This window comes from Hemiscyllium ocellatum, chromosome 25 (genome assembly GCF_020745735.1).
Source record: "Hemiscyllium ocellatum isolate sHemOce1 chromosome 25, sHemOce1.pat.X.cur, whole genome shotgun sequence".
NCBI lineage: Eukaryota > Metazoa > Chordata > Chondrichthyes > Orectolobiformes > Hemiscylliidae > Hemiscyllium > Hemiscyllium ocellatum.
The window spans coordinates 30873373-30889005 of record NC_083425.1 but is presented as its reverse complement, the minus strand read 5'-3'; the positions used below and the strand labels follow the sequence as shown (position 1 = coordinate 30889005).

General features: G+C 40.3%; 1 protein-coding gene across 1 annotated transcript in view; it reads left to right on the top strand.

Annotated features, from left to right (window-relative positions):
- LOC132827975 (alpha-1,6-mannosylglycoprotein 6-beta-N-acetylglucosaminyltransferase B) overlaps positions 1-15633 on the top strand; it is an 860566-nt gene that overhangs the window by 537085 nt on the left and 307848 nt on the right. The window contains exon 10 of the mRNA XM_060844829.1: positions 5162-5331. Coding sequence (XP_060700812.1) covers positions 5162-5331 — 170 coding nt within the window. The remainder of the gene's footprint in view (positions 1-5161; positions 5332-15633) is intronic.

Sequence of the window (15633 nt, the reverse complement as noted above, 5' to 3'; positions counted from 1 at the left end):
CCCTCCTTGCCCGCTGCCTGCTGTCTGTTGTCCCATTGTTTGTACTATAATAGCCCTGGTGGAAGAATGCATGGCATAGTAGAGTAACTTTGTTTGTCATTTCTACCATACACAGCTGGTACAATAAAAATGAGACAACATTCCTCCAGGACCAAGGTGTATCAATGCACGGCCTCAGAGAGGGTTGACTAATGGAGTTGTCATGTATGGTCTCCCAGTAGCAAACTTTATAACTTTGAAACAAGCCAAAAATGTGAGAGTTCTCAGGGAGCTCCTAGGGTATTTTGGTGCAGACTTTTAAGATGCAGTAAGGTTGATCACAGAAGAATTGCACGTTGGTGGAATAGAAGCAGATCTCTTGATGAAATCTGCTGCATTATGGTGCTCTCAATATGCTATGTGCATAGACTGTGGATCAGTGCGCGAGGAGGAAGCAGAATGGTGGCTCATTGGTTAGCATTGCTGCCTCACAGTGCCAAAGACGCAGATTCAATTCCACCTTTGGGTGGCTGTCTGTGTGGAGTTAGCACATTCTCCCCATGTCTGTGTGATTTTCTTCTAGGTGCTCTGGTTTCCTCCCACAGTCCAAAGATGTGCAGGCTAGCTGTTTGGTGCAGCTGTGACCTCGATATCCACTGAGACAGGATGATCACTTAGCCCTTCAGGTCATAGGTCCGTCTACAGCTGTTGTAAGGCATGCTAAATTGTCCATAGTGTCCAGGAATGTGTAGGTTAGGTGAATTAGTCATGTGAAATGCAAGGATAGAGTAGCTCGTGGGTTTGGGTGGGGTGCTCTTCAAAGGTTGTTGTCAACTTGATGAGCCAAATGCTTCCACACCCCTGTAGGGATTCTATGATTCTATGTTGGCGAAGCACACTGCTTGGCTGTAGCAATGACCTCATCATGGGGAAACAAGATGAAACAGGATGATCTTGATAACACTTCTTGCATTGCTAACAACTTTAATATATTTGTGGGTTGCAGCTTGAGAGATCCCACACAGGGGTCCCAGATAATCTTTGGCAGCAGCCAGTTTCATAAATGTTTGGTGCAGCTGTGACCTCGATATCCACTGAGACAGGATGACCACTTAGCCCTTCAGGTCATAGGTCCGTCTACAACTGTTGTAAGGGTGAGCTGAGACATCCTCGCTGTACATCTCCAAGACTCTATGCAGCAGCAATGTACCTTGTGCGTCCAGAGGTAATGACACCAAGGGCAATTGGCTTTGGATCTCCTATACATTCTGAAGGGACCTGCAGCTATGATCTTTTCATGTGGAGGCTGTTTGGCAGCTACTGGAAGTTGTGTCTAGTCTTGACCTGACTGGCACATCTGTAACATCTCCATTACTCTGTGCCTTTCTGGCAGGATGGCTACAGCAAGAATGACCCCTCCTGTGACTGGCTCCATTTGTCATGCTTCCAATGAAACCTATATGAGGCCCATCACAAACAGAACAGGTTCTTGTTGATGCATGAACGATGTAAATGCTGACTGCTCACATGATGGGTTTGGCATCATCCTTCAGACATGGGGTGTGGAGGACACTGACAAGTTGGGCTATGGAATTCCATCTACACAAATCATTGACATAGAGACCTTATTCTGATTATACAACACAAGCCATGTCACATAAATACAGGAACTGTATAGTATTACTGAAACATTGACTACCACCTACGCCCCCACCCCTCCCCACACCAGCCAAGAAAGGCAGCATTGCAACTTGGTAATCACCAGCCATTGAAGCTGAGAGGAAACCAGCTCTGTGTTCTTGTGCAGACTGAGATCTTGGATTGTTTTTGTGAATTGTTACCTGCAGGTGACTCTTAAGGCCATCTGTGATTGCTTCAGCTTCACAGAGAGGACTGTAATTAATCTGTAATGTGATTGCATGTGATCAGGATTTGTATCCCATAGATTAGACCCTGTATGCATTTAACATTGTTGTTATTACAGATGTCTTTAACCCATACTGTCAAAGTGCCCAATTAAGGCATTAATTGAACCCTGTGAAGGGCCTTACATCACTCATAAGCAAATCTTGAGTGCTCAGACAAGAAAAAAACAACCTAATTCCACCCAGTCTAGTGTGTTCGCAGCCAGTTTGTATTTTCATTGCATGTTTGCATTCGGCTGAGGGTGAAAGGCAAATCAGATCAGGTTTGACACAGTCAGTCACGGGCTCAATCTGGTAATTAGGAGGCCACTCCCTAAAACTGCATATTCCTTTCTTCCTTGCACTTCCTGTCAGCACTATTCAGAGTCTGCACACGTTCCCATCCATTTTCCTTTAAGTCTTCATCTCCATCATTATCCCTGGTCCCACACAAAGCCACGTCAACCATTGTTCTGAACTGTCCCAACCCAATCAATGCCAAGGTTCTTGTGAATGTCAATGACCCCCCGACACTCCTGCAGTTACCCATGTCCTCAAATGCACTATCATCTCCCACACCTATGTTGAGTACCCCTCTTCACAATTATTGTCCTTTATGCATCCCAGCATGATGCCTCCAAATCTTCACAATTGACTTACCCAACGTTCCTACCAGAGTAATGGCCCTTCATAACCCCCTTGATTTTCACTGAGCAGATGTTCACGACAGACTGTGGGTCAACCCCAACAAACTGATGAGTGACTGGATCCCTGAGTGATCTCTATGCCACTCTCTATCTGACTTACCATGACTCTCTATAGTAATTGGATTGGATCTACAGGACTGAGCATGGCTGACTGCCCAGATTCCAGTAAAATGGAGCTTCTGACCCTGATCATCCCAAATGGCTGACTGACTATATACAATTAAAATTGGTTGCCCTTGTATGACTGTGGTGGGACTCTGCACTGACAATAACATCTTAACTTAACCAAGGACAGCTCCTTTTAAACTTTAAAACATTGCTATTTGCTGTCTTTTTCAGTCTGGAGCCCTTCTGCTCTGACATTTTTTGCACATAAACTGTCTACCTGTCCTCGAACCAGACGGAGAGTTGTTGCTGTTCTGATGGCTCCACAACTGGTTCTGATTGTCGATCGATTGCACAGTCTATCTCTGGGCGAATTGAACATGATTCATTCAGAGAGAACAAAGGAGGGAAAGAAATTCTTTATAGAAAGAAAGAGTCATCTTTATACAAAAGCATCTTTACAGCTAAATCATGTGATACATACGTTAGATTAAAAGCTCCACCAGTGGAGGCCTTGAACTACATAATGATTAAAAGTACTCTAAGTGTGTTTTAGGTCACTGAACGCACACCCTTGGGACTGTGACATTTTTGACATCTTCCCCAAATAATTGAGTAAAGCAACAGCGTAACACAACTCACAATGAGTTCCTGTACCTTCTTTTTAAAAAATGCAGTAACTTGTTTACAGTTCTTGGTTTAAAACATGTCTTTTCCTACTTTGGTCCACAATCCAAAATAAAGAAATATAAAAAGATAACAGACTACAAATGGCACATTCTTAATGGAAATAGGAATGGCCTCCATCTGTGCTGTACTGCTTCATGATTCCATCATCCTGTTTTATAACTCTAAAAATGGAGAATAATGAAATAGTCTAGGGGAAATTTGTAATTCCTTGTATATTTGTGTCTATATAAATTAATGTCAATATGTGAGACAAGGATAATTTTGATGTGTGCGTCATCATTTAAAGCATAAGACTTGATTTTTTGCCTTATGTACATGAACAAAACTATTGTGATCATGTATCAAAATTTTGCCAATTAATTTCACTTCCAGTCAAATTTAATTTCAGTGCTCTGAAAGTTTGTGATTCACCTGACAAAGGAATGACACCATGAAAGCTTGTGATTTCAAATAAACCTGGTGGGCTAGAACGTGGTGTCATGTGACTTCTGATTTTGTCCACCCTAGTCCAACATTAGCACCTCCACACTGTGAACACCAAGAAGAGGCATAATAGCTATTTCTCCAGTGTCCACAATAGAATCTGTAGCCGCAAGCCATGTGGCAATAGAGTCTAGATAGTACTCTAAAAAGGATTTCAAATATTAAACTATTCAGTGATCTATAACACACTTTGAGTACTTTGAATTGTTATTCAGTTCAAGGCATCTGCTGGTGGAGTTTTTAACCTAACTTACATATTGCATGATTCAACTGTAAAGATGCTTTTGTATAAAGATGATTTTATTTCTATAAAGAATTTCTTTTCCTTCTTCTGTTCTCTCTGAATGAATCATGTTTGGCTGGGACTAGGGAACCTCCAGGCACTGTACAATAGTGCTTTCTGATTGACTACCAATGGGTGGAATCCCAGGTTGTTACTATCATGGTCTTTCCCTTCCTCTCTGATTGAAGCGTTTGGTTTGTATTCACTGTCTATTCATATCTGCAAACAGCTATCTCCTTCAAAATGGGAGGAAATGGGGAGGAATGTTCTCTAAAAATGAAATATTTAGTGGCTGTAAGAGCCAGGTGGTGCTATTCCAAATGGCACATCTATTACATTACAGACCTTCACAATGACTTATCAAAGGTTTCATTAAAAGCAAGATGAAAATCTTCTATTCCTAGACATGGTTGGTCATGCTGCTATATTATTGAATCATTATTCATGTCACTGCTGCACACTGTTTGAAACTTACATATCAAATAAGAATGCCTCTTTTACATGCTTTATTTATATTAAATTGACATTTCATTAACGGTTTATTAATCCTTACTGATCAATACAGATAGGCCTGGCAAAACGGATTTACAATTCAAGCAGTGGGAAATGTTATGTGCTTTGCATTGTACTCAAATAGTTCCGCATCTGTGTTAATGCATGCAAATAAAATGCACACAGTCAAAATTAATGCAATAAATGTGAAACATAAAGGTCTCTCAATTAATTATTGTGCAAATTTGTGCTTTAAATGACCTCTGCAGTCAACCTCTGTGCTACGTGAATGCAGATACTGTGAAATATAGACCAAGAAATATGACATTACAGACCGGTGAATCAACTCAGAGCTCCACTGTAGCATGAACCCTTCAACTCTTAGCTCTCTAGAAAAGTGAATCATGGCAGAACTTGCATAGATTAGATTCAGATTGCTGATCCACATTGATCCACTAAATGCCAACTTGAATGAAATCTCTGAAAACTTAACTGTGTGGAATTTCTTTCCTTCACAGATCTTGGTCCACCTGGGTTTCTTGACTGAGGAAGCAGGCGATGTCTTCAGCCCTGTGGTGTCAAAAGGAGGCCCATTGGGCGAGTTGGTACAATGGGCTGATATCTTAGCCACTCTATATGTGTTGGGCCACAGCTTGAAGATTTCAGCTACTTTAAGGGAGCTACAAAGGTACTACATCTATCATACATTGATACTGAATGGAAAGGTTTGTGTGTCCGCAATGCTTGTTTTAAATTCTAAAACAAGCAGATCTGACGTTAAACTGTGCAGTGTTGTAGATCTAGTCAAGGCTGTTAACATTTGAGTAATGTAGCTTAGGTGTTAGAAATCCAAATAAAACTAAAAATGTTAACTGGAAATAATCAGCAGGTCAGGTATCATCTGTAGAGTCAAAAACAGAGTTAACCCTTTCTTCAGAGATTCCACCTCATCTTTGAGTACTTCAAAGAGATTGATTGAATCCTGAAGCCATTTTACCTCCATGTTACATTTGAGATTGAACACCAAATGTGGAATGAAGGAAGGTGAAATAATTTTAGGGTTTCTGTTTGATATAATAAATGAAACAAATGTTTTTGAAAGAATTTCCCTGAGTGAAAATGCGTTCCCATGCTTTTTTTCAATGCAAACATTTGGTAATACTTATTCTATCATACATGATTTGCAGTTGGAAATAAAAATTAGAGCTTAACATATTCCTTTTGTAGTGCTTGTACTCTGTGCTTTACCTTTTTAGCTCTCATCTTATTGTGTATATACTTAAGAAATGACCCTCTCCTTTATCTGTCTTGATAAGCGAAACTTAGTGGAACTATAGCAATAAATAATAAATAAAAGGCAGCATAACACTAATATGAAGGAAGATTCTACATTTAAAGCTGCTCATAAAATATTGAAATACAGTTTCTCTTGACGTATCCAGCAATTAACAAAGTCAAGAAGAGAAGGAAAGTCCATCATTTACCTGCAGTTAACTGATCTTACCTTTTGGGCAAATCAGTCTGTTTTCCAATTCCCAACTGCATACCAAGCTCATTTGAGTGGACAGCGAGCTTGAACATAATTTAGCTCACCCCATTAGCCCAAGAACCAGTTGAAGCAAGTCCACTAGGAATGGCTGCTTGGATGGGGATCCAAAACTGACCAACCACTTGTTGTACTTAAACATAATGTTGAGCATTTCAGCTTAAGTTAGAAGGGAAATACAGAAAAATGGCAAAGGAAGCAAAATAATATATTGGGAGATCTTTGAGTATCTATTTGCTATATTCCAGGAATATTTGCTGCAGTCATTCCAAGGTACAGTGACAATAGAAGCACCATTAAATGTTTTATTTGGAATATAAATATTTCATTAAGTGTATCATTGGAAATTGTTCTTGCTGAAGAGCTAATGCCATCAAAGTTGAGGCACAATTGTTGCTTTTGGAGCAACACACCAAAGATTTTGATTTTTCTCTGTAAATTATTATTCAATCCAATTCATCAAAAACAACAAATTAATAAGAGACAGTATACAATTATAATTCAAATACAATTACAGATAACCCTGTAAGTATATAAACTTTGATTTGCCACCAAACCACCCTTTCCCAGAAAACCTGAGGAACTACTGTTTCCATTCCAATAACAGAACTTCAAACATTTAATTTTGAAATGGCAAAATGTTTACATCGCGAGAGTGATTGGCTTAGCTTAAACATCCACAAGATGGAAACTCTTGGAAAGCAGTTCAAACCTTACTACCTACAAACTCAAGATTTTGCTCAGGAGGTACAAGGATAGCAAATTCACTCCCAAGAGGTAGATTGGCATTAACATTATATTAGCAATGGGAATGAGGCAGGGATCTTTGGATTTAATCTGCTTGGCTGAGTGAACATTCTATTAATGTAATCAATTAGGTTTTGGAAAACCAGGTAATTGCAGCAAGGCAAAGGCAGCCCTGGGAAGCAAATCTGCAAGCTAGGGGGAGTAGGAGCCTTTTATCTCAAAGTACTATGCTCAAACTCAGAAACTCTCTACCACTATAATCAATGACTCCCATATTAACACCAATCTTCCATTGGATTGGCCATACTTGCAGACACCCAACAACCAGAAAACCCTGTCTTTGGTTTGGAAGCTATTGCCTCTCTGACTTGGCAATCAGAACCCCTGCTACCTGAGATTGTGGATTAGGCCTACCTCATCCGGTAAATTCTTCTTCAGCATTTCCATCCAATTGTAACAAATTTGTTTAGTCAAGTTAAACTCCAGGGGCAGAAAATCTGTTGGTAAAGTCATACTCCTGTTCTGAGTTGACACTATGCAGGAAAACCCAGTGTTCAATCTTCCCACCTACTTCTAATGATTGGATGTATTGCCATCCATTCTGACTGAGTCAGAAGTCTCTGACTTGTATACTAATTGGATATTCAACATCATGCCATGTTTTCTGACAGTAAAATGGCATATTGTCTATCAATATGATGGGTGAGAATTAAATGCTTATTATAACTTTGAATTGCCTTGCTCACAATGTTGCTGTGGGCACAAATGTAGGAATCCACTGCCCATGCATGAAGCAAGCACCTGATCCACTCAGAGAAATCTGTTCTGTGCCTGCAATCTATAAAGCGGGAAAGAAAGCAATACAGACTTTCACTAAAAAACTAACTTTTAAAGTATAAACTGACTTGAGTAGGGAGTTGGAACATTCATGTGCACTTCCCTTGACCCCATATTAAATCTGTGAGTTACTGATTTCCTACCTCTTCCCACTTGGTCAGGCAATCCCTATCCTGGATGCCTCCTTTGTGATCATCCTGCCTCTCCAGGTTAATTCTTCCCAATGATATCTTCCCTTTAATGGTTCATTCAAGAGCACAACTGCTGAAACTTTAAAATCCCGATATTGGTACTAATTAAATGATGCTGAAGAGCCAAAATCAGGCATGCTTTTGGATTAAGTATTTTAATACAAACATTATTGCGCTTCGACGGGTCGGTGTGGACTTGTTGGGCCGAAGGATCTGTTTCCACACTGTAAGTAATCTAATCTAATTAGACCTATATCTTTGGTGCTAGCAAATGCAGTTTATGTCACTTGGAGCAGATTCTTTGGTTTAAGACCCAAAATTATACTCATGGAGATATTTGTCCTGTCTGTTAATACTGTCAAATGAAGTTAACTCCTCAGCGCAACATTAAACTGCAAGAAGCAAAGGGACTCATTTTCTGACATCAGGATATCTTAAAGGATCAATGATTGTCAGAAAGCTACACTGTAACTGTGAAATAGACCAAGCTGCAAAATGACCAATGTCTTAAAAGAGATCCTGAATATAATAGTAAATAAACCATTTTAGAAGGTTAGTGTTTCTCTTTTCACATCGGATAAATAACGCTGGATGGAACTGGCAGAAAAATTTATAGTGTCTTGGCGAAGACCTGTTCCTGAGATCAAACAAGGAAAAAGTTCCTGTTTTAAGGAAGGTTGCACAGCCAAATGTATTATATTTTGTTTGATATTGTGATATTGGCCACATTGCAACTTAATACTAAGTTGTTTTATGAATTGAAGGTGCTGGTGTTGGACTCGGGTGGACAAAATTAAAAATCACACAACACCAGGTTATAGTCCAACAGGTTTGTTTGGAAGTAAAAAAACAAAGAATAAAGAAAACTTACAGCCCAGGAACAGGCCCTTCGGCCCTCCAAGTCTGAGCCGATCCAAATCTACTGTCTAAACTTGTCACCCAATTCCTAAGCATCTTTATCCCTCTGCTCCCCACCTACTCATGCATCTGTTCGGACGCATCTTAAATGAATCTACCGTGCCTGCCTCTACCACCTCTGTTGGCAACGCATTCCAGACGCCAACCACCCTCTGTGTGAAGTACTTGCAGTGTGTATCTCCCTTAAACTTTCCACCTCTCACCTTGAAAGCATGACCTCTCATGATCGAATCCTTCACCCTGGGAAAAAGCTTGTCTCTATCCACCCTGTCTATACCCTTCATGATTTTGTAAACCTCAAGGAGGTCCCCCCTCAATCTCCTTTTTTGTAATGAAAATAAACCTAACCTATTCAACCTCTCTTCATAGCTAGCACCTTCCATACCAAGCAACAACCTTGTAAACCTTCTCTGCACCCTCTCCAAAGTGTCCACATCCTTTTGGTAATGTGGCGACCAGAACTGTACACAGTATTCCAAATGCGGACGAACCAACATCCTGTACAAGTATAGGAAGTACTAGCTTTCAGAGCATTGCTCCTTCATCAGGTAGCTGGGGAGCAGCACCATAAGACACAGAATCTATCGCAAAAGATCAGTATCATGCAATTAAAATGATACATTGAACAAACCTAGATTGCTGTTAAGTCTTTCATCTTTTAGAATGGGTTGCAGGTTTCGGTTCATTAGTATGTAAATCCTAGAACTTCTTTTAAGTCACATTCTCAAGATAACTTTAGTTTTATAAAAAAAGGTGACATCTCAGCTCAGACAATGCATTAAAGGTGTGAGGTTAGAGTCTGTCTGTATTCCAATCTTGAGCCAAACTGGTTATATTTCCAAAGTTGGAATTTACAAAATATTATATGCATTGACTGCCTGCAAATTGTGTGCTTTTTGAGCAAAAATGGAATGTATCTGCAACTACAATTCTGCAAATGCAAATTCACTTTGTATACGTGTGTGTGTATGCATGCGTGTGTGTGTGAGAGAGAGAGAGAAAGAGTGTGTGTGTGCATTTGAGTGTGAGAGAGAGAGAGAAAGAGTGTGTGTGTGCATTTGAGTGTGAGTGCGCATGAGAGTGTGTGTATGTGTGCATGCTTGGTAGAGTCTGTACATGAGTGTGACATAGTATAAGTCTGTGAGAGGGTGAGTGCGTGGATGTGAATGTGAGGATTGTGTATGTGTGTGTCTGAGAGAGATCATGTGTATGAGAGAGGGTCTGTGTGCATGTGTGAGTATGTAAGAGTGTGTGTATGCCTATATGTGAGTGTGTGAGACTGAGCAGTGTAGTGGGATCACCTATAGTGTGACAACATCTCAACGTTCTGGTTGAAGCCATTCCCATGGGTACCGAACATGGCTGTCACTCTGCTTGGTCACTTTGCCTTGTTTCAAATCCCAAAGTCCACCTTGGAGAATGATTACCCAAAGATCTGCTCCAAATGTCCCTGATGACTGAAATGTTCCCTGAATGGGAGAGAACATTCCTATCTGGTGATTATTGTGCAGTATCCATTCATTTGTTGTCATAGTGTCTGCTTATTCTTGCCAGTGTACCATCCTCAGGGCATCCTTGCCCGCAGGGTACGAGATAGTCAACTTTGGCCAAGTCGTATGAGTCCCTAACGCATGCACAATGGTGGTGTTTCCACTGGTAATGGTGGTATCCATGTTGACACTTAGACACATTTAGGCAAAAGAGAGGACTGCAGATGCTGGAGATTAGAGTCAAGATTAGAATAGTGCTGGAAAAGCACAGCAGGTCAGGCAGCATCTATGGAACAGAAAAATTGACTTTTTGGGCAAAAGCCTTCATCGGGAATGAGTCCATCACCATTCCCATGGGGGTATCACCCACTGTGTATGCAGCAGATACTCATATGACTCGGCCAATGGTGTCTATCTTCTGAGCTGCAGGCAAGGATGCCCTGAGGCATGGTACTTTGGCAAGACCAGGTAGACACTATGACAACAAATGAATGGACACTGCACAATAATCACCAGGCATTCCTGATGAAGGGCTTTTGCCTGAAGTGGGCAGCACGGTGGGCGGCACGGTGGCACAGTGGTTAGCACAGCTGCCTCACAGCGCCAGAGACCCGGGTTCAATCCCGCCTCAGGTGACTCTCTGTGTGGAGTTTGCACGTTCTCCCCATGTCTGCGTGGGTTTCCTCCAGGTGCTACGGTTTCCTCCCACAATCCAAAAATGTGCAGGTTTGGTGAATTGGCCATGCTAAATTCCTTGTAGTGTTAGGTGTAGGGGAATGGGTCTGGGTGGGTTGCGCTTCGGCGGGTTGGTGTGGACTTGTTGGGCCGAAGGGCCTGTTTCCATACTGTAAGTAAGTAATCTAATCTAAAATGTCGATTTTCCTGATCCTCGGATGTTGCCTGATCTGCTGTGCTTTTCCAGCACCACCATAACTTTGACACGTCTTGCAGTGGTTGCCATGACAGGGTTGTATGGTGCCGTGTCGATGTTGTTCTGAAGGCTGGGCAGTGTGCTGTGAACAATTGTCTGTTTAAGATTTGGCGGTTGTTTAAAGGTGAGATGTGGAGGCATAGGGAGGTCTTGGTGAGGTGCTCATACTCATCGGTAAGGTGTTGCAGGCTGCAAAGAACATGGTGTAGTTTCTCTGCTCCCCACACATACAGCCCCCACACTCACACCCACGCGCACACTGTCTCACAGGCTTATGCTCTGTCACTATCTCACACACATACACACACACACACACACACACACACACACACACACACACACACACACACACACACACACACACACTTACACTGGACTAATATGGACAATTTCTGGTTCTGATTCAAGCAGCTTTTCAGTCCACTTTATGGGACCCCAAATGTAAATTGTCCTTCAGTGGAAAAAAAAGCACATGTATTCAAATATAATTGAACAATTTTAAGCTTAAATAATCATATGATCAGCATTGCACAATGCCAACTAACTCTGTCGGTCTACGTTTGAACAGATGTGAGAAAGGATTTTTGTTAGTTCGTTGATATCCTGTGGAGCTACTCATTATTAATCTTGGTTTGGCAGCACAGCTGTGAAATTTGACTGCTGAAGTGATATTTTTTTCCCTACTCTGTTCCTTTAAGACCTATATTCAAGATTCTCCTAAATGGTCTTGTTCAAATTGGCCTCATCCAGAAGTCAGGTAATTAGGAAATTTTCTGTTAGACTGGCAACTCCGATTCTGGATCAGTGGTGCTGGAAGAACACAGCAGTTCAGGCAGCATCCAAAGTGCAGCGAAATCGACATTTCGGGCAAAAGCCCTTCATCAGGAATAAAGGCAGTGAGCCTGAAGTGTGGAGAGATAAGCTAGAGGAGGGTGGGGTGGGGAGAAAGTAGCATACAGTACAATGGGTGAGTGGGGGAGGGGATGAAGGTGATAGGTCAGGGAAGAGAGGGTGGAGTGGATAGGTGAGAAAGGAGCTAGGCAGGTCAGACAAGTCTGGACAAGTCATGGGGACGGTGCTGAGCTGGAAGTTTGGAACTAGGGTGAGGTGGGGGAAGGGGAAATGAGGAAACTGTTGAAGTCCACATTGATGCCCTGGGGTTGAAGCGTTCTGAGGCGGAAGATGAGGCATTCTTCTTCCAGGCGTCTGGTGGTGAGGGAGCGTTGGAATAAGACCTGGTCAGTTAGATCAGAGTAAAATGGCAGTAAGCAACTGGTTTCTGTTCCCTACTTAAATATCTTTGTTTAAAAGGGCACTTCTGATTTGAAACCTGAGCAAGACGACTACAAAAATAATTGCATTTTGCACATATGACACTTTACAATATTAGACACATGAGATGCAGCACAATTATATTGTAAATGATAAAGAGATCAACATCTTAGCAAAAGTAGTTCATAACTAATTCCAGGAACATCAGAAATCTGCAAAATTGTTTATAAATACAAAATATTATCACTCTAATTTATTAGAGCTCAAAATGTTCCTGCATGTTTGAATGTTAACTCACAAGTGCAGGTGAAAAAATAATACTGAGAGTCCTGAGAGAAATTCAAAATAATAAGTGTTTGCTATGGATGTTAAGAATCAGATGGAGAGTGTATGCTAAAACCAAGCTGGAATAAAAAAAAATTAGTAGCTAACAGACCTATTTAAAATGTAGTTGCTTGGTATCAAATTGAAATGAAAAGGGAGAAAAATCTTTCAGTGGAAATAAGCATGTAACATGATAGAAAAAGCTACGATGAACTGGTAAGAAAAAGATTACTGAAACTGCTTGTGCAGAAAATATTAGTTTCATTTCCTGGAAAGAATTACACTAGTCTGGCCTCAGTGCTCTGTCCAGAATTTATTGCTTACACACTCTCACAAGAGTTATGAAACTCTGCCTGGATACTCTAATATTTATTTAACCATTGGTTAATTGTCTTTAATACTTTAATGTTTACCAAGATCAAGAAAACACTCTAAACTCTTGGGCTTAAACTATCAAGATCTGATTTTAATTCCTCTGCATTATGAGAAGAATTGATATTTTAATTCCATTCTAATAATTTAATGTCACCCATCCTTTGATAAGTAATGCATGCATTTGATCATTGTAGTAATGCTCACTCCTATGTCCATAAATGCAATAAGCATCCTTTTGTTTTCCTTGAAGTGGAGATATAGGTGCAAGGAACAATTAGTGAAAAATGATGTGTTTGGTATTGCATGTGTATCTTTGATTGATTAAAATTAAGCCGCATATTGCTATGCAGGTTACCGTATCAACTCTGCCAGAAATGAAACGAATTCAACCATCAAGATGAGTTGAAGATTATACCCAAATGAGTGGTTAGATCAATAAATCAGCAAGACAAGGTGCCTGCATAGGTTAGAAGCAATATAAGTGAAAATTCTGTTGAAGGTAATGGCAAGTATGTTCAGAATCATAATTTGCAGAACTACAGAGCCTGACGATGAGCTGTATCAGTAATGTGACATAACCTGACAGAGAGGAAGTGTTGGTCTGCATTTGTAGGTGGTCTCATTAACAATATGATCTTTGACATAATTATCTTTTGGATGCACCTGCTCTACAAGTCATGCACTAATTCCCAGAAGTTCATGCACTCATCCTTGGCTCACATTTTTGGTGCCCAACACACATCCTGCAAAACATGTCAGTGTAGCTCAATGTAAAATTCACATTGATGGTGCAAAATTATTGTTTTCCACTGCATTCACAAGGAGCAAGCCAAAGCAATTTTAGATGACCAAGTGTTGCTTTGTAAGATCTTCAAAACAGAAACCCCTACACTCTACTATTGGTTAGCAAATGGCACTGGAAACATTGTGCCGAAAGTACAGGTAAATAACACTGAATGAAAGAAATCGGGAACTGCTGAAGAGCCAGTAATTCTGCAGATTTGTATATAATATATAAAGTATTTAAAGAAATGCAGTTTAATGGTTTGTGCCTAAATATAATGAATGCATTAATTTTAAATACTTACTTAGATGTATTAACTACTAAATGGCAGGGCATCTATTCAAAATGATCTCTTATTGTGATGACTGCTAATTATCATAATAATCTCAACACCACTTCCAAACACTTTGTTCCCCTCAACCTTATTCCTGTTCTCCTCCAGTTTCCCCTGCACTGAAGCATAGACAATTGCAATGCATAAAATCATGACTGAGCTTTGGCAGAAAAAAGAAATGTGCAAGTGCTGAAACTATGAAAACACTCAGCTATTCCAGCAGCAACTTTACAAAAAAGACTGATTAAGTGCAGATCCTTTCTCAAAAATGATTTGGCTGACAGTACAAAGATCTTGATCCATCAGTGTTCATGATAGAGAGCACTTTCATGAATTAATGTTGGTGTTTATGTATCATGTGCACAAAACCTGACCTTAACCATTCTCACCACTGACTTAATGAGATCAGGATTTGGAAATGCTGGTGTTGGACTGGGGTGTACAAAGTTGAAAATCATGCAACACCAGATCCACAACCACCTGATGAAGGAGCGGAGCTTCCAATTAAACCTGTTGGACTATAACCTGGTGTTGTGTGATTTTCAACTTAATGGGAGATAGTGCTGAAGTCAGGAAGGGTCCATCTTGCATCCTCCACTCCCACTGCATGACCAGCCTTCCAACTGGATTCCAATGAACATTGAATTAAGCCCATTGTTGTTTTAACTATCTTGTTTGTTGAATGTATTTAAAATTTGAGTGTTTAAGACTCCACACTTGTAAACAATTACTTTTGAATGCCAAAGGTTTTGTTTGTTAGTATTGAATTCATATTATGTGTTAACAAAGTTTCTGGAGTAGCAGAAAATGTTTGGCAGTAACATCCTGGTTTCTGTGTTAATTGAGCCGGTGTAATCACTGGAAATTACTGTCTGATTAATTAGTTACAGGGAGAAATGACAGTCTGAGAACACGAAATCTGAGCAAAGTTGGTTCAATAGTATTGTTGACTTTTCAAAGCTTTCTGTGATAGCTCTGATTTTGACTGAGTTGTTAAAACAATTATGCATTTTTTTAGGTCTTTGTTGAGGGTGGAGGACAGTGCAAAGTATGATCAACTAAAAGCACAGTGATAATCCATTACTTATGAACAAGAAGTACAGTGGTATTAGACAAGGAAGTAATTCACAGGATTAACCAAAAGGACCTCCAAATTAACATTATTTTTCTTTATTCATTGTGCTTCTGAGAACTGAGTACAATTCAATAGGCGTTTTGTGCAAGAGTTTCCTCAGATCTTT